This window comes from Dasypus novemcinctus, chromosome 15 (assembly GCF_030445035.2).
Source record: "Dasypus novemcinctus isolate mDasNov1 chromosome 15, mDasNov1.1.hap2, whole genome shotgun sequence".
Taxonomy (NCBI): domain Eukaryota; kingdom Metazoa; phylum Chordata; class Mammalia; order Cingulata; family Dasypodidae; genus Dasypus; species Dasypus novemcinctus.
The window spans coordinates 79,147,398-79,166,358 of NC_080687.1; the positions used below are offsets into that span (position 1 = coordinate 79,147,398).

An 18,961-nucleotide genomic window follows, 5' to 3' on the forward strand; every position below is an offset into this window, starting at 1 on the left:
GATTTGTTGTATGTATTTCTTCTTTGTTCAAATTTTTGCCCTTTTATTGGGTTGTTTGGTTTCTTATTCAGTTTTGGAGTTCTTCACCTATTCTACATATAAGTCCTTTATCAAATATGTGATTTGTAAATATTTTTTCCAAGCCTGTGCCTTGGCTTTTCACTCTCTAACCCTATCTTTGAAGAGTAGTTCTTAATTTTGATGCAGTACAATTTATCAATTTTTCTTTTATGGATCATGGTTTTAGTGTTATATCTAAGAATTCCTTGCCTAACCTAAGGCCACAAGAAATCCTGTATTCTACCAGATGTTTTATAGTTTATTATATTTAAGTCGATTCATTTCTTTGGTGCTCTGCCCTGCAAAATCTATCTACTTTATCTTCCTCAAGCTCCATCTCCATCTCCCAACCCATGGAAGCTGACAGGCAGTGCCTGGGTTCCCCTTTCTTGCAACACAGCCTTACAACTTTTTTCAAGCAGTAATCTGGAGCAATTATAGAGCTCACCTAGTTTGCTTGCCATCTCTCAGGGGTCACTACACTTTGTTGTGTAGAGTCCATATATTTTGTCCAGATTTTTTTGTTTCATCCAGGAAAAATCCAGTCCCTGATATTCTGTCCTGATCACAAGTGGATCTGAACTCCCAACTTTAGCTAAAATGACTTTATTTAATGGTGAAAGGGTAAGAACTTGCCACCTGAAGTTAAGAGACTGTCACCATATCCCTCCAAATGTTGTTCTTTTCCTACTAATCCAAAAGCATTTAAAGTCTGTAATTAGTTAGGTATATTTCTGTATCCCTCTCTCTTAGTTTACCAGGCTGCTATGACAAATACAACACAATGGGTTGGCTTAAGCAATGGGGATTTACTGGTCCACAGTTTTGAAGCTAGACGTTCAAAATCTAGATATCAGTGAGGCTTACTTTCTCTGGGGCTGACTGCTGGCAATCCTTGGGGTTCTTTAGCATTTATCCCTGCTTTGAATCACAGGGCTGTATCCTCTTCTTTCTCTCCTAGATTCAGATGACATCTGGCTTACAGCTCCTCCCTCTGACTTTCTCTGACCCTTGTTTCTGGTTTGTTCTCTATAAGGCCTTCCAGTAATCCAGATTAATCCCTGCTTCAGTTGGCTACACCTGAACTAAAAATAACACTTTCAACGGTCCTATTTACAATGGTTCCACACCCACAGGTATGCAGATTAAGAACATGTTTAATTGGGGTACATGTATCAATCTAGCATACCCTCAAATGAGGTATTATAACATGTCCAGCTGCCCTTTCATGGAGATACTTTTTCTAGCTAAAACTCTTCTAAATTTGTTTTTTAAAATCAACATAAAATCCATGAGATGGACAGGTCTCTCAAAGCCTTTTATAAATGTTTCAACGATGTTGGCCTTTGCAGGTCTCTGAATTCAGTCAGTACATTATTGCAGTCAAGGTCATACCAGTATGAAACTAAATATGATTCCACCATTATCCTCTCAAGTTATAACATTCACCATACTAGAGTATATATTGTGCACCTAACAATACTAGCAATCAATGCTTTGAGATTTTGACCTACATGGTTTGTCTAACCATGGTCGTAGAAGAGACTTACTGCTACTGGGAAAGCAGGGCCTCTGGAAACAGTAGCAAGGAAAAATTAAAGGAGTCACTCTGGTGCCTTAAAAATCTATCTATTTTCCAAAGACCACCTCTTTTGGAGTATAGAATCTAAAGGACATCTCTCTTCAAGTTTTTAGGTATTTCCCTAGGACTCTTTCTTTTATTTGATATTTCTCAGTTTCTCTCCATTTTCCCTTCCACTTTGTTCTTGGTACTAATTTCTCAAGGAAATTTTTCATCCTCTCGTGAGAAAAATCCCTCATTTTTATAATAGACACCTCCCTAAACAATAGCTTTTCTATTTCTCTAGCCCAGAAGGCTCCCAGTCTATCTTAGCAGGCACTGTGTTATTGGTATGTTTCATGCCTGTGTTCTCAAAGTGTCTGCCATAAGCTTTCTTTATCAACCTTCCACTCTTCACCCTTTGAAAGACAAGCATTAGTTAGCCTTGTTTAGAATTGGGGCTCAAATATCCTGTTCAGAGACCTCTTTTACAGGAACGGTTTATCATGACCTTATTTTAATTAATGAACCAGGTCCTCCCCCTCTGTGCTGGCTGAGAAACAGGAAAAAAGGAATACTAGAGGCTTGCGCACTTGTGCGTAACCCCACCAAGCCTGCCCACCTGGAAGTGAACTCACCTTGGCTCTAGACACAGCCTGCCTTTCTCTTGCTGTGGGATGCCACAAGTCCATGGGGCCTCCTGTCTGCTGTCTCTCCCAGAGCCAGCCCTGTGGTCCCATGCACCTGTCTGGCAGGCACCCGGTGGCACTGAGAGGTAAAGGCTCCTGAGTCTGCCACATCCCCAGAAAGACTTGTCCCAGAGGCATGTGGAATCCATTCCCCTGGCTGAAGATGTACTTCTCTCGACTGAATTTTTTCTTCACAGTGAAACTAAATGATGACACAACACTAAGGTTTTCCTTCTGTGGTTACTTTATAAAAAACTGAGGTAGCCCTATTCTCTTTCTTGTTTATTTAAAACCACTTTATATGTCTGTGGCCTTGTTTATATTTTTTTTAAGTTCAAATATTTTGTCTTAATGAATATCTATATTTTTGGTATTTCACCTTAAGAAATATTACTAGAATGGGAGATAGAAAAGAATGATAAACATCCCAACACATTTTTACTTCTGGAAATCATCAATATATCGACCCAATACAAAAGGGGACGGCAGATAGAGCTCTCCAAACCATACACTGACACCCACATATGCTCACACCTGGGCCTACATTTTGCTTCCCTGTGTGTACACTGTGACTGAGTGCAACTCTGGCCTACTCACAGCAGGAGCACAACTTGTACTACTGTCAATCATATTTTCCTTCCTTATTCCTGCCCTTGCATGTATACTCCTTGCAGTCAGCTAATCTACGACTGGGGTTAGCCACAATATATTAATGAAAAGTCACAGAGACCCAGGAGAGAAGTCACTGTGATCAGCCAAAGTCTCCAGAGGATGTAATAGGAGTAGAGTTGTAGGGAGAACTAGGAGAGAACCGCATGAAGCTGGGGGTGCTGTCGTTGTGGCCTCAGGCTGGAAGGTCAACTACCTATAAACTCTTCATTTAATAGGACAAAGACTGTGTTCTCATAGCCTTAGTCCAATGAAGCTAGAGGTGAAAAATTAAAAAGCCAGTAAAGTTCCGTCAGTGTTTAAGCCGGTTTGTACCAGACCCAAGTTGAAAGAACCACCACACATTCTATAAGGAAGGGAATGCCTACTATTTAGTTGAATCACACTTGAAAAAAGCTATTTAAGTTCTCAAAACAACATATTCAAATTTTAAATACTTTTTGCAGTCATATTTAGCAGCTATTATCATTATCACACTAAGAACTGTTACTTGGATCCAGGTTGTTTTTGCAAGAAATGTGGCAAGCTAAGTCAATTTATTCAGTAATTTTAGGGGGAGGCTTCAGCATGCTGAAATTGCTATATTACAGAAACCTATTAGTATGAAGTTAAGACTAAATGAACAAGAAAGATAATATTAGGCAAATAAAACATACATATTTAATAGTGCATTGGCTTTATTGATGGCAGAAGAAAAAATTCTTTCATTTGTAAAAGGTATTCCTTTATTTAACTCAGTTTTTTTCCCATTCTTTGTAAGGGTTGATTTTTTTTTTTTTTTTTTTTACTTAAAAATCTACTTTTTCTTTCTTCAAATAATAATATCCACCCATTGTGGCTGCATCTTGCTCTGAAGGGAAGGCAGAAAGAAGGTCTAGCAACAGGTTTCGGCCAGGTTTCAGTCAATTGCTCCTTTCTTCATGAAGACTCTACATGAAAGAAAGGAAGAAAGTGAAACTGGACCCTCAGTAGACTTTTCCATAATTTGTCAAGATATACTTCTAAAGAAACTTCTCTGCAAATGTGAAGTGACATATCTCAAGTGGAATAAATTGGACACTGCTCTGTAATTTGTAAACAGAATTTCTAAAAAGCAATATATAAACAAACTTCTTAAAAAAGATTATTTTTCTTCTAAAAATTGTGGAACTATGTCTCTGTTACTGTTAGCCTCTGTATTCTTAGGATGTAGACTTCAGGAATTTGGATTGAATTTGAATTAATAAGGAATACAAAAAAGGATACAACCTGCCAATGAATTATCTCACCACCCTACTCCCCACCTCCATTCCCCTTTAACACCTCTGGATTTAGTTTATTCCACATAGGTACTTTATTTTAATTAGCCACCTCCCCCTGCTTGCTCCCCACCTTTATCAGATACCACCCTGGTTGAAACTATTTTAGGTGGTGTATTAGTCAGGCAAAGCGGAGCTGATGCAAAATACCATAAATTGGATGGCTTTTATAAAGTGTATGCATTTGACATAGGAACTTACAGATACCAGGCCATAAAGCATAAGTTACTTCCCTCACCAAAGCCTATTTTCACATGTTGGAGCAAGATGGCTGCAGACGTCTGTCAGCGCTCAGGCTTCCTGGGTTCCTCTCTTCCCAGATATTGCTCTCTCCAAGTTCAGAGTTCCTCTCTTCCCAGGGCTTGCTTCATTCTGAGCTCAGGGTTCCTCTCTTTCCAGGACTTGCTTCTCTTTCCTCTGTGTGCTTACTTTCCAGAGCTCCAGCTTAAGACTTCAGCATCAAACGTCCAACATGAAAAACCCTCAACTCTATCCTTTGCCATGCCTTTTATCTGTGAGCCCCTACCCATCAAGGGATGGGGACTTAACACCCTACTGACATGGCCCAATCAAAGCTCTAATCATAACATAATCATGCCCAAGAACAGACCACTTTACAAACATAATCCAGTATCTATTTTTGGAATTCATAACTATATCAAACTGCTACAGCTGGTGACAGCAAATGGTTAAACACTTGTTTACTCCAGTCATATTTCAGCTTCATGCAAGAAAGAATGCTTGGGCAGGGCCAGGGGAGTTCCCATGGTTGCATACAAACAATTCAAGTCTGCCTTAAATAAGTAGTCTCCTGTTTAGACAATAAAGAGGTTTGGTTGGTATTATCCTCATATGAGGTTGGTCATGCTGGCATCATGAGGTTCTCTAACACCTATCTTTATTGCAATTGTTTCCCTGATTTTGTTTTAGAAAATTCTGCAAACAGATGCTGAACAAGATTCCAAAAAACTGACATTTAAAATACATCTCTTAATAGTTAAAAATAATGTTACAGCCTGGATCTTTGGAAATAAACAATGTCAGGGTATATTTATGTAGTAGTCTATGCTTAATATGTAAAACTGTAAAGATCATGCTTTCATTAAACAAATGAGAAACTAGAAAGGAAATTCAAAGGTAGTCAACATTTATTAAACCCCTTTACAGGCTAAGCTAAACATCCATGGCACTAGAGAACTTCCTGCTAATTTGTCTTAAAAGCTCTTACTACATTGGTCTGCGATTTCCCTCTTTTCACAGCAGGACACGGAATTCTAACCACGTTTTGGCTGGATCACTGCAATAACTTCTTAGAATTTTTCCTTCTCAGTGCCATAACCTCTCCTACATCCCAAAGTTATATTTTGTAAGTTTAATTTTGATCATATTACTCTCTAATTCAGAAGTCCACGACAGCAACAAACCCATTAAATTTAAAATTCTTCATGTGCCTGAAGTCACTCTTTTGCCATCACCGAGAGATTTTTTTGGCCCCCATTATTTTGGTTCATACTCTTTATTGTAGCCACCAAAAGTCACTTGCTTCTTCCCTTAAACTTTTCCCTGCCTTTAGAATATCTTCAGAGGACCCTTCTTTATTATGATAATGAAGTTGAAAATTCATTTTTAAGGCCTGACTCAACTAATTGCTATCTAGTTCCTAGGAGTCCAATCATGTCAGAAACTTTCCAAATGCACATAGATTTGGTCAGTTTCACTGAATAAAGAACTATGGATAATTTCTGTAATCTATAGGTACTCATGATTCCAAGTTGTCTGTAACAATTATGACAGAGTTCAGGGACTAGAAGCCTGGAATCTTGGGCTCTGTCTCCCCTCAAGGCTGACATCTGACCTGCCATCACTTTTTGGGCCTATCTTCCCACATTGCTCCCCAAAACCCTCATCTCTTCTCTGACTCCCAGATATCTCCTGCATATGTAGTCAGTGATGCCATCCTTAATAATAGGCTCAAATAGAAACCAATTTTCTCTCCAGCTCTGGGAAAGTATATCTGTGTATGTGTGTGTGGTGGGTGGAGGTTTTTGTTGTTGTTATTTTAAGGGGGTACTGGATATTGAACCTGCAACCTTGTACATGGGAAGCAGGCACTCAACCACTTAGCTTTACCCACTCCCCAGCAAACAGAATTTTAGGACAATCAGAGAATGTGCAAAGTACACACCTAAAACTTTATCAAAAAATGTTTGATTCAACAAAACAATTATTGAACAGCTACCAAGTGTCAAAGTAAACTAAAACATACGAAGTACCCAAAACATAAAGAACATGATGATGAAATTATGTTTTTTTAAAGAGTACAAAGCACCTTAACCTCACTGTCAGAATAATTTTAGATAAAGCCTTAGAAAATGTTCAATAAATATTAAAATTCATATTTATATTTTCTGGAAGTCAAATGGCTAGCTACAACATGTGTCTTTTTTTTTTTTTTAAGATGTTCAAGTTAATGGAAACCAGGAATAAAAAAATAAGAAGAAAATATCTTTCCTCATCAGAAGAAAATAATACATTCAATTATGTGACAAAGGAAAGAAGTATAGTTCTTATTATTGCTGAACCTCCCAAAGATATAAACAATTTTCTTCAACTGAGATCACATGTCTTTGTACATTTACTTTTTAAGACAAATTTTGTAGTTACAAGTTTTAAAATAATACCACAATGGGTTTGTCCCTCAAAAGTATTTTTTTTAAGGTTGTCAGGTGTTTTAGTCAGCAAAAGGAGTGCTGATGCAAAGTATCAGAAATCTATTGGCATTTATAAAAAGTATTTATTTGGGGTAAAAGCTTATAGTTACAAGGTCCTAAAGAGTCCAAGTCAAGGTCTGGAAAAGGTACTTTCTCACCTAAGATGGTTGCTGATCTCTGTGAAGGTTCAACCTCCCTTCTTGAGACTCCATGGTCCCAGCTTCTTCCAATCTCAGCTGTAGTTGGCATAGATTAATTTCTTTCCGGGCTCAGCTGCTCTGGTCTCTTCACAAGGTCAGCTGTAAACTATTAGGTGAATGCCTCAGCTCTCTCCGGGGCCCCAGAATCAAAGTTCTCTCCTCTGCCATGTCCGTGGAGCCTCTCTTATCCCATGTGTATCTTCTTCAGTGTGTCTTGAGTGAGTGTCCACTTACATAGCCTACCAAGGGGCGGGGACTCAACCCTGAGTTATACCCTACTGAAATGGGCGAATCAAAGGCCCTAAATTGATTTAATCAAGAGAATGTAAAACCTTTGAATTTTACACAATCAAAAGGTATCATGCCCAGAGGAACAGAACAATTTACAAACATAACCAGTATCTTTTTTGAAATTCATAAATAATATCAAACTGCTTCAACAGGTATACTGGTTTTCTCTGGAGGAGAAAGCAGAGACAGCCACCATCTTGTCTTGCCACATAGCAGAAGTCTAGGATCTCCAGAGGCCAACCTTTGGTGAGACAATCTCTAATGATGGCTTGATCTGGACTTTTTCACAGCCTTGGAACTGTAAGATTTTATCCCAAATAAATTCCCATTATAAAAGCCAACCCATTTCTGGTAACTTTGGATCCGTAGTCTTTGGCAAAATAAAACATCAGGAATTCAAAATTTCTTTGTCACATATATCTTATGCCAACAGTAAAATCCAAAGCAAGTATCTAGGCAAGGTGGAAGTTTTAACAGAGGAGAATGTAGAAAACCACTAAGAATGTGACAGAGAGTTGACAGGAGCAGTTTACATGTGCACTATTTGATGTGAATATGCTAGTTACCCCAGAGCAATGTTATATAATTATTTTTAAGAAGTACGCTCTTTATTCAAAGGAAATTTTGTGTGGAACCCTTATATATATAAAACAGATGAAGGAAACTAAAAAGCCAAGAGGACTGAGAGTTCTACCCATTTGGCTCAGTCACTCTCACTCCCTTCCCTCTACTTCTTGCTTTCAGCAGTCCCGAAGGCAACCCTGAAGAATCCTAGAGCTCTGCAGTCCATTCTGAGAAAACCTTTACTCTAGAGCAATCAGGGAGTTGAGACCATTTGGCCTCATGTTAAGACCTTGCTTTAAACAATTTTAAAGACCTCAGAAAGCTAAAAGGGATTTCCAAGTTTTCACTTAACTTTTAAAAGAGATTCAATTATAGACACATTGAGCTCATTTTTTAAAATGTCCAAGTTTTCAAAATGCAAAGTTGGTGGAGTCCTTATATACCTTTTAATTTTGTTTAAAAATGGTCATGAGCACAGTGAAGAATCATTTGGATAGTTACTGAATGCTACAGGAAAATAACCAGAGTCGAGAAGTAGCTCTTCTGTGATACTATGGGCTATCTGAAGTACTATGGACCAGGACACTATAAACTACCAACTAAACATATCCAGTTAATTGATGGCTTTATGTTAACCACAAAGAAAAATGCACTATATTGGCATGCTCAGGTAATTCAGAAGTCAACTAGTATTAATAGGCTTCCTCTCTAGGCAGACTATTAAATAGGGGCTGAGGGTTAGAAAATAGAAGAAAAACTTTTTTCACTTAGGATGATAGAACTAATTTTTAACTGAAGAAGGAGTTTGGGGAAGCTGAAGGACATATAAGACTCTAGAACAAGAGTGTCCCATAGAAATATAATGCAAGACACATCATGGAATTTTTAATTTTCTAGTAGTTACATTTAAAAAGGTAAAAATAAATAGATGAAAATAATTTTATTAATTTATTTTATTTAACCCAATATAGCCAAAATATTATCACTTTAATACATAATCAAAATAAAAAATTATAAGATTTTTTTTTTAGGTTCTTGAAAACTGTGTGTTTTTTACTTACAGCATATCTCAATTCAGACTAACCACTTTTTATGGCCTGAACAGACACATTTGGGGTCTAGTGTCTCAATAGACTGAGAGAGTCACTTACCAGGGAGAAAATACAACGTGGATAGAACCTTAATGGAATGAATAGCTGAAATAAGGAATTAAAAACAATTCCTAAAAAATTTCCAATTGTCTCGTTATTAAAATGAGATAGAAAAAAGATACATATAGTCTTTAGGGGAAAAGTCTAATTATTAGAAAAATTTTAAAAAGCACTAATGTAATGATAGCAATGATAACAAATATGACAAAAGTATTTTCTTCCAAAAATATATTAAGAAATAAGGCCTTTGTTCATCAGAATAAGACATCTTACATTGGCCGTGTGATTCATCAAATTTTTGTTCTATTTATATTCTACCTACAGAAGATGATTTTCAGATAGCAACTCTATTCCTTAAACTCTAAGATGAAAATTTCTGAGTCACTAGCATATGACCCCCAAATTATATTCCATTAAGTAATCATGTTATCACCATAAAATTCTTGAAAATATACTCTGAAGCACTTCCTTTTTCTTACAAAGGATTGAAATTAATTAAATAATAAAAAAGAAATTGAGTGGTGTCGGGGATTGAATCATGTTCCCCATGAAAGACAGGTTCATGTCTCAAACCCTGGTCCTGTGGTTGTGGACCCATTTGTAAATAAGACCTTTGAAGATGTTATTAGTTAGGCTGTGCCCAACTGAATAAGGGTCCAATATAGCTGAAGTCCTTACAAGCAGAAGAAATTGGATATGGAAAGAGAGATGTCATGGGGAGCACCCAGAAGATGCAACGTGGAAAAGAAAGGAGAAGATGCTGCCATGGGCACTGCCATATGACAGAAAAACCAAGGAGTCCGAGGACTGCCAGCACCCGCCCCAAAATGCCACAGTCTTCAGGGAGAAAGCATCACCTTGCTGATGCATTGATTTTGGACTTCTGGACTCAAAACTGTGAGTGAATAAATTCCTGCTGTTTAAAAGCTAATGCACTGTATGGTATCTGTTTTAGCAGTTGGGAAACAAAAACAGGGATGGGGGAATGAAAAAAGAAGGAGTTACTGCTTAATGGGCACAGAGTTTGTGTTTAAGATGATGGAAAAGTTGAGGCAATTGATGTTGGCAACTGTAGAACAATATTGTGAATGTAATTAATACCACTGAATTGTACACTTGAAAGTGGATGAAATGGAAAATTTTCAGTGGCATATATGTTATTACAATAAAAGTTTAAAAAATACACATAAATAAGATTTTTTTCAAAGTAAAAATAAACTAAATGGTCTATGTTGGTGATTATCTGGTCCTTTGTTTACTTTCACCTCCTTCTGCTTTCAAACTTAAATAGGTATACCTTAGATATATTGCAGATTTGGTCCAAGACCACTGCAATAAAGCAAATATGGCAATAAAGTAACCTGAATTTTTTGGTTTCCGAGGGCATATAAAAATTATTTTTACACTATACTGTAGTCTGTGCAATGATATTATGTCTAAACGATGTGTATTCCTCAATTAAAATGTGACAGAGACACAAAGTGAGGACATGCTGTAGGAAAAATGGTTCTAACAGACTTAACTATGGTATCACCTTAAATATTTTATGATTATAATTAGTTTTAAAACATCAGTCTCTTTCCATGTCTATTATAAAATATCAATAATCCGAATTACATAGTTAACATGAACAGCACCTTTCTTTATATGGGAACTACCTCACAGTTTCTGCCTTACCTTTTCATGTTAGTTTCGAGCCCGGGGAGGTTGGTAAAACTGCTGGGTTGGCCTAGTTGATCGTCTTGGCTGGCCATCACCTCCTCTGCGAAATTCAAGAGTTTGGTCGTAGGTACTTTCTTCCTCCTATTTGCAAACAATAGTGATTTAACATGTTTAAAATAGCTCCAAGTTTCCTAAGTTAAATCTGTTTTATAGCTCCCATTTCATATACCCTATTAAGGTGCCCTGGGATCACATTTGCCAACTTTTACAGCAGACAGAGGCAGGGGGAAGGAAAAGAAGGCAGGGACACTGTTAAAACTCTTTTGGTCCTTGGTAACAGAATAATGAAATTTATAGTGATAATATTAAAATCAAATTTAATTCCAAAAAAGGGAACTATTTCTAAACGTTAACATGACTATATTTCAGCAAATGATTTGATACAATGTTGTGAAAATACAGAAAAGGAGCAATTACAATAAAAATGTTCTTGAATATTTGGGCTTCTAAATATTTTTACATATTTATTATGGAAATGGATTTTGGTGAGATATGGAGAAGAGGTTGAAGAGGCAGAGAATGTTCACCAGCTGTCTGTCCTCATCTGATGAAATCTCCAAATTTATTAAGAACTTTTTATCAAGAGACAGGAAAAAATATTGGGTTGAAATAAGGGAGAATACAATTTACATATATAAAAAAAAGCTTCATGCAAGACACAGAGATCATCACAGTAAGACATAAAACTATTTTCTTCTCGTTTTCTTTCTTAAAAAGGGGTGCAGATCTACCAGCTCAAATAGCATGGGAAAATGAGGATAAGCATATTAAACAGCAAGAAAGGGAACAATTAATCATATATTTATAAAGGACTTAGAAGCAACAGAAATATAGCCAAAAGCCACACTGGTTTCTTACTGAGTGCTGCCACCCTGTTATTTTGGTGTTTTAAAATTAATTCAGCTATGAAGTTATGCTCCTATAAAAGACAGAAAAAACAAACTGGCTTCCAGTTTTGTTTATGAACAAGACACCATTTATTCCACTAAGTAGAATGTTTAAATTCCAACTGAATTATAAGAGCATGATAATTTGCATGATTTTGGAAATTTATCCTACTACTTTTTTTTCACTTTACCTTTGAATTTTCTTTCCCAAATGATTACCTTCCTTGCTCTATTAATAACAGAGAAATTATATGCAAGGCTGAGTTCTATTCTTTAAATTTTTACAGACCCAACTACTGCAATTTGACCTGATATAAACAGATTTTAAGATAATCTGATCAAATCCTATTTTTAGCAATGATATTTAATGTTTGGTACAAACATAACTCTCATCATTAGGCATCCTCCACAGTATTTTTAAGATACTTTCCACTTTCATAAAGGACACTGAAGCCCAGGAAAGTTTTGTGACATCACCCTAATACTTCTAAGGGAAACTTGAGTTTTGAATTCAAACACTGCTGCTTGAATCTTTAAACTTAAGTCTGTATGTCAACGAAATAAAGTCAATAGCCAAAAACTAATCCTTCTTAGGGGGCCAATTTCTTCCAAAAAGGATAACAGAAATCTCAATATATCTGGTATGATGCAAGAGTTACCTTTTAGAGACAAACTCCCAGATTAGCTCTCCTTTACCTATGTTCCTTTCATTAACAATCAATCTCAAAATGTCTAGAAGCATCAGATACTGTCTGTAATTTAGCAAAGCAATTAAAATACAAGAAGAGCAGTATAAAAGTGTTCAGAAAATATTATTATTATTCTGTTCAATGTTCTAAACAATGATTGTCAAATATTGCTAAATTTGAAAAGGAGCTATTTAATTTTATGATGGATGATAAAATCTGAAGCTTTGCATATTAACTGAGAAGGACTAAAAATGTATTTGGTACTGAAGGAGATGAAGTAATTATTTAGGAATTAGAACGGAATGGTATTTTCCTCCACATCCAGATGCAGAGCTGGCTAGAGGACATCTAAAAGTCTACATTACCAAAATACATTGTCAGAGGTAGGACACTAAATTTGCTGAGCAAATGAGTTCTATTTATAAAATAAATATATCACCGCTATTTGAAAACCTGTCTCTACTGTGCTTAAAAGATTTATAGACTATACTATCCAGAGCCAATTAAATGGTTTTACAGAGATGACCAACCATGAGATTTCTTTCTCATTATTTGCTATCTTAATCCTTTTATACTAAGTAGAAGTAAAAAAGATGATTCTGACAGTTGGTTTTCAGTTATTGTAGAAGACTCAATCTGTGTTTCTTTACTTTTAAATAAAATAATCCTCCTGCTGAGGAGTTGAGGGCAAATCTGGTCACTCAAAACACCCATCTTCAAATCTATAGCTAATAATTTTTAGCATCATCTGGGTATCTCTTTTCATTTTATATAGCACACAGCTCAATTTATAAATCATTTTATGAATTTATTCATTTATAAATGAATGGGATTTACACCTTATCCTACCCTATCTTCTTACTTTAGGTTCAGTATTCTGTAACAGATTTAAAACTCAAAAAAAATTAATTTCATTTAGTTTATGAACATATTTTAAAAAATCTGGCACTATTTTTAAAGCTGGAACAGTGATTGGAGATCATCTAGTTCATCCCCTTACATTTATAGATGAATATCTACAAATCCAAAAGTGAAATGATTTGCCCAGTGATACAGATCAAGAGTGGCAGGGTCAGGATCAGAATGATTTTATTTTGTCTCAGGTCTCAGTTCTTAAAAATACTTGCAATAACTTCATTAAAAGCAACTGTCCAATACCATCACCACCTAAGCGTCTGAAATTTAGAACCATTTTACTACGACTCACATTTTTGCTCACCTGTTATCAGAAAAAACTTGACTTTAAAATACTATTTTAAATATTAATGAATATTCAAAACGTGCCCTCTTTTCATGCCAATATTCACTTCATCGCTCCTTTTAATGAAAAATTTCAAAATGCAAGTCATTGTGGCATCAAGCAAGAATCAAGTATTTTGAAAGAAAAAAAAGTTCCAGTACCAATGCATAGAGATACACAATTTAATCTATAAAACTCATTTGACAAGACACAACATCTTTCTTTATCATCTTCAGTCTCAGTGCTTATTATACTGAAGTGAGAACAAACACAGGCAAATACATTCCCCCACTCATAAATTGTGTTACAAAAGCTCATTGTAAATTGGTCACTTGCAACCTGGAACATACTTCACTAGGAGATGTGGAACACTTAAATAGAGCTCAGTTTTTCTGTTCCACAAATAGTAAGGTGAAGTGTACAAACTGATACTCTTAAGGAAGAGGGGGCTAGACCAGTGGTTCTCAACTGGGGTGGTTTTGCCTTCTTACCATGGGGTAATTTGGCAACGTCTGGAGACACTTTTGGTTGTCACAACCTTGGGAGGTGCTATTAGCATCTAATAGGTAGAGGCGAGGGATGCTGCTAAACACCTATAATGCACAATGCAGCCCTCTACAACAAAAAATTAGCCAATCCATAGTGCTGAGGGTGAGACACCCCGAGCCAGGTAAAGTCTAAATGTGAGGGCAGCTGGAGAATTCTGAAATTTTTAAGTCTTGACTTTGGCACCCCTACCCTCTTTCTTTTTAGACATTTCTTTTGCTGTCTCTGCCCCTAAGGACTAAATGCTGACCCACTCTCTATGGAACTTTTTATTGGGTTCTAATTTGCTGTTAATATATATTATGTTCTCCCTAGCTCCTTGTTCAGATTTACTTAATGCATTGACTTATCTTAAAATACCATTCCTCAGCATTATCTAATAGCCATAACTTTGTGAGGCAATACTGATGGACTATTTGGTTGAGAGGATGGCAGTTTCTTAAAGGAATATTTAGAAAAATGTATTATTATTGTCACTTGTCCATTAATAATTATTTTGTGTGTAATTTTATCATTGTTTCCTAATCAGTTTCTTTTAAAGGAATATGTATAGTAGTCACAGAAGCATCCCACATATAAAATTATTTAGGATATTATGAACAACGAATGTTAATGAGTATAGTTTTTCTTTAGACACTGGCATAGAACCACTTATTTGATTAATTTCCAGGACACCTTTTGCTGGTTTGGTTAGCTTGTGTAGACAGTTTATAGAAATATAAACTAATTTTAATATAAACATAAGCAAACAATCATTTCAAGACAAATCTGCTTTCCCAAAACACTTTGCAAAGGACTCCAAATGGGTGGGTTGGGGGAAAAAACATACCAAATATAAGATATTGGCAATGTTAACAGTAATATTTTGTCAGTGTTCTTTCATAGTTTATAATAATTCTTTCACAACTATGCAAGGTTTGGTGGTGGGATGATGTATAGGAGCCCTGTATGATGATATCATGTTTATTTTGTAAGTTCACTTTTATTATTATATACTTATTGTTTATGGATGTTCATGTATGAATGAAAAATTTCAATAAAAATAATCTGCAATAAAAATATTTTAAAATGATCTACTTTAGATTAGTCATACCGATAGTCTATTAAATTAGCTAGGCTGAAAATTAAAAGCAAAAGCTAAGTTGGGTCAGCACTTTTTTCTGAAAAGATGATGAATAGCATTTGTGCCTACAGAAGTCATGTTTTATCAAACACTGAACCTAAGTTTACTCTCCAAGAAATATGTTCCAATTCAATACTCTCAGTTTGCCACAATGAAGACCAGACCTTGGTAGGCCTGAAACTGTAGATTATAAATTAGGAAGTTTTTGTAAAGAACATTTAGTCCAATTAAATCAGAAGCTACTATTTGCTCAAGTAATTTGTGCCATAACCCAAGTTAGAATACAGTTAGTTCTTCTGGTCCACAATCCTGTCTGCCCTTTACTAAGCTTCCAAGTAGAGTGTGAGAACCTAGACATTCTGAAAATCAGAACTGGAAGGCGAATCAGAGATAATCTAACTTAGCAGATCTGAAACAAAAATTTTTTTGGGGTGGGGGTTAATATGGCACCCTTCTTTCAAATGAAAGGTTATGGAGAATTCCAATATAAAACAGATGGGCTCAGGTTAAACTGAGTGTTTTTACATGTTTATGTGAGGGAGGATCCCTTAACTTTCTTTTCCTCAATCCCTACAAGCTCTGTAGACCCTAAGAAACAAAAATTAAAAACCTGGCCTAGTTCACTCCATTGTATACTGGGACCCAATTAGGTCATGTGACTTGACTAATGCATTAAAGTGAGGTAGTGGAAGAACAGGAACTGGAACACAGGACTCTAGCTGTCAGTTCAGAGCCCTTTCCCCTTTGCTATCACTGAGAAAATCAAAACTCTTTTTTTGACTCCTATAAATGAAATGTCTCATTTGATAATAAAAACTCGCCTTATCTAAGTGGAAAAAAATTTCTGGCCTTATTAATAAATGAGAGAGTTTTTATTATATGTAACTGAAATACTGTAAATTTTATAACTGATTTATTTTACCTTTCTAGACTTTGATTAAAATAAAACCCATTTTAGAATAAAATGTAATTGTAAAAAAGAAAAAAAAAAGAAAAAAATGTAATGGAAAATAACAGTCTCCCTTTTCCCAGAGAATATATATGTACCACCTCAGGTAATATTTTGTTTAAACAAAAACATTTTATGGCAAAAAAAAAAAAAAAAAAAAAAGAGAAAACAGCAACATACTGACTCAAGACAAAAGGGAAATCAGCCTCAACACCCACTTATTAAACAACTGTTCAAAAATGCATGACCAGCATAACATAGTGTTTTCATTCTTTTATCATGCAGAATTTCAGAAGGACTATGAATCATTTCATTGAGGTGCTAATCATCTAAATTCAAACTGTTGATTCTATAAGATGATATTACAAAATCACCTGAATGTCTAGCTTGAAGGCTTATTTCATGCTCTGTCAATGAAAGCAAAACCTAAATAAGACTACTAAACTTTAACAAGTTTAAACCACAATAAAAACAAAAACAGGGCCACCATCCTTGACCTTCTATAACATTGTTAATCTCATCTGCACTTTAATACAAAATAAACAAGTTTTTGGGAGCCAGTGTAGCCCAGTAGTTGAGCACCTGCTTCACACGTACAAGGTGTCAGGTTCAATCCCTCGGACCTCCGAAAAAAACAACCCCCCAAAACAAAATAAAACAAAGCAAACAAGCTATTTCTGGCAGTTTAGAGACTCATGAAAATTTATCTAAATATCAAAAGGTATGCCCATATTTTAATTAGACGAAAATGTTACCAAAAAGGGAATGGGAGAGACATTACCTATCAAATTCCAAATGGTAAGTTATGGATCCTCTTTCATTTAAAAGGGCATCTAAGTTTATTTATAAATTGTAATAGAGAGGGGATGTTTATTCTACCATGTGCCTAGCATTTTGCACGTTATCTCATTCAAGTCTAAGTCTTTCAACAATGTTTTGAATTGTTTAATCTCATCATTATACAGATGAAAAAACTGAGGCTCTGAATAACTCACTCAAAGTTAATAGTAAATGGCTGCACTGCAGTAAGATTCCTGGACTTCTAGCTCTGAAGTTCTTTCTATTGCATCACCTTGGGTATATTTACATTTTATGCTTTAGACAGTTTTGCTGAATTGGTTTCTGATAGCTAGCTTATGGTCAATTTCAAGTAAACGGGTGGCATCATCCCTAAAGTTAGTGAAAATAAACATCATTTAATGAGTGAAGACCAAAGAATGAATATATGACCTGTGAAAATGTATACCTCTATAAAGAGCATGCTGTTTTAGCAAAAAAGTTAAATAGAATCCAAAAGCTTCATCCAGAAGTTAGAATTAGGGAGTACATTCTTGCTCAAAAAGATGCCAAACCACTCAAAGATTCCCTCAACAGTTATTATATCACAACACTGGTTGGCATTTAGGAGCTCAGTCTAAGATCTGATTCTGGATTTGGATTTCCTAGGCATGTTAGTCAAGTTCTCTAAATCTCAGTTTTCACAAATAAAGCTGTGAAGACCTTACAGGTTTATTAGGAGAATTATACATGACAATACCTATAAAGAGTTTAGCAAATAATAAGCAATCCATGTTGGATATTATTCTGAATTCAATCACTCTAAATTAATACAACACACATGTCTACTTTAATTAAACTATCTAGAATCACAGATTCTGCTGAAATTCATGACTTAGCTTGTTGTAAGAGTATTCCTCAAATTGTTCAGGGCAGATAAGAGTGGAAAATCCACTGGAGAAAATGCAAGAGCCAATGCAAAGAGAAAGATTCCTGCTATCTGCCTTCTTGTCATCTCTTTAGAGACTCAAAACCAATCAACACACAAAAACTAACAACTTCACTTTATAATTCATTCTGTTGTTACCATTTGGTGAAGTAGGTCCTTCTTTTCTCTTTTAATTACAGAGAAAAAAAAGTAGAACAAAAGGAGAGGAAGATGAGCAAAGGGGCAATAATGAAGAGGATCAATCAGAAGACATTATTTGCATATCTGAATATTTTAAGAGAAGCTTAAAATAAATTAACTTGATTAACCTCTTTGTGCATCCTGCCTTTAGATCATACCCTTAAAATTTTAGTAAATGTCATGAAAAAAGAAACAAATTATTTAAAAAGTTGACTTAACAGTGATGATTAATAATGGAATATGTGCCTCTCCTATCAATATATGTTGATATGTTTTCATGTTAATTCCTATAAATTATCTTTGCAAAAGCACCTGTTCTCCCAAATATGGTAAATGAGTGAATGTTTTTTAGAATATTTTAAGGTTAAGAAACACGAGCACTAATCACAGGTGGCTAACCATTTCACTCATAATTTATATCATTTTTACTTCTTAAATGAGTAGGCTAACATAAAATAATTTAAGATGGGTAAACTCATTTTTTCTCTGAAAGTAGTAATTATTACAACATAATACCAGACTGCTTTTTACTCTAACATAGTCATTACAGTGCATTTTATGTAACTGACCACCTGAGACAGACAGATACAGAATGCTACAGAGACTCATAATACAGAGTTTAAGAAACTGAATTAGAGCTCTCCCTGACAGAACTGATAAAAATACAAGCAAGAGCTCTGTCATTAAAAAATACTGAGGGGGAAG

At 35.4% G+C, this 18,961-nt stretch overlaps 1 protein-coding gene across 4 annotated transcripts in view; it reads right to left on the reverse strand.

The window, feature by feature from the left end:
* Positions 1-3,638: 3,638 nt before the first annotated feature.
* The window catches only part of TDRD3 (tudor domain containing 3), a 223,892-nt gene continuing 208,569 nt past the window's right edge, over positions 3,639-18,961 (reverse strand). For all 4 annotated transcript variants that reach the window (XM_012526884.4, XM_058276597.2, XM_004462806.5 and 1 more), the window contains exons 13-14: positions 10,872-10,997; positions 3,639-3,908 (exon numbers count right to left, since the gene is read on the reverse strand). In XM_012526884.4, the coding sequence (XP_012382338.1) occupies positions 10,881-10,997 (117 nt within the window). In that variant the 3' untranslated portion in view covers positions 3,639-3,908; positions 10,872-10,880. The remainder of the gene's footprint in view (positions 3,909-10,871; positions 10,998-18,961) is intronic.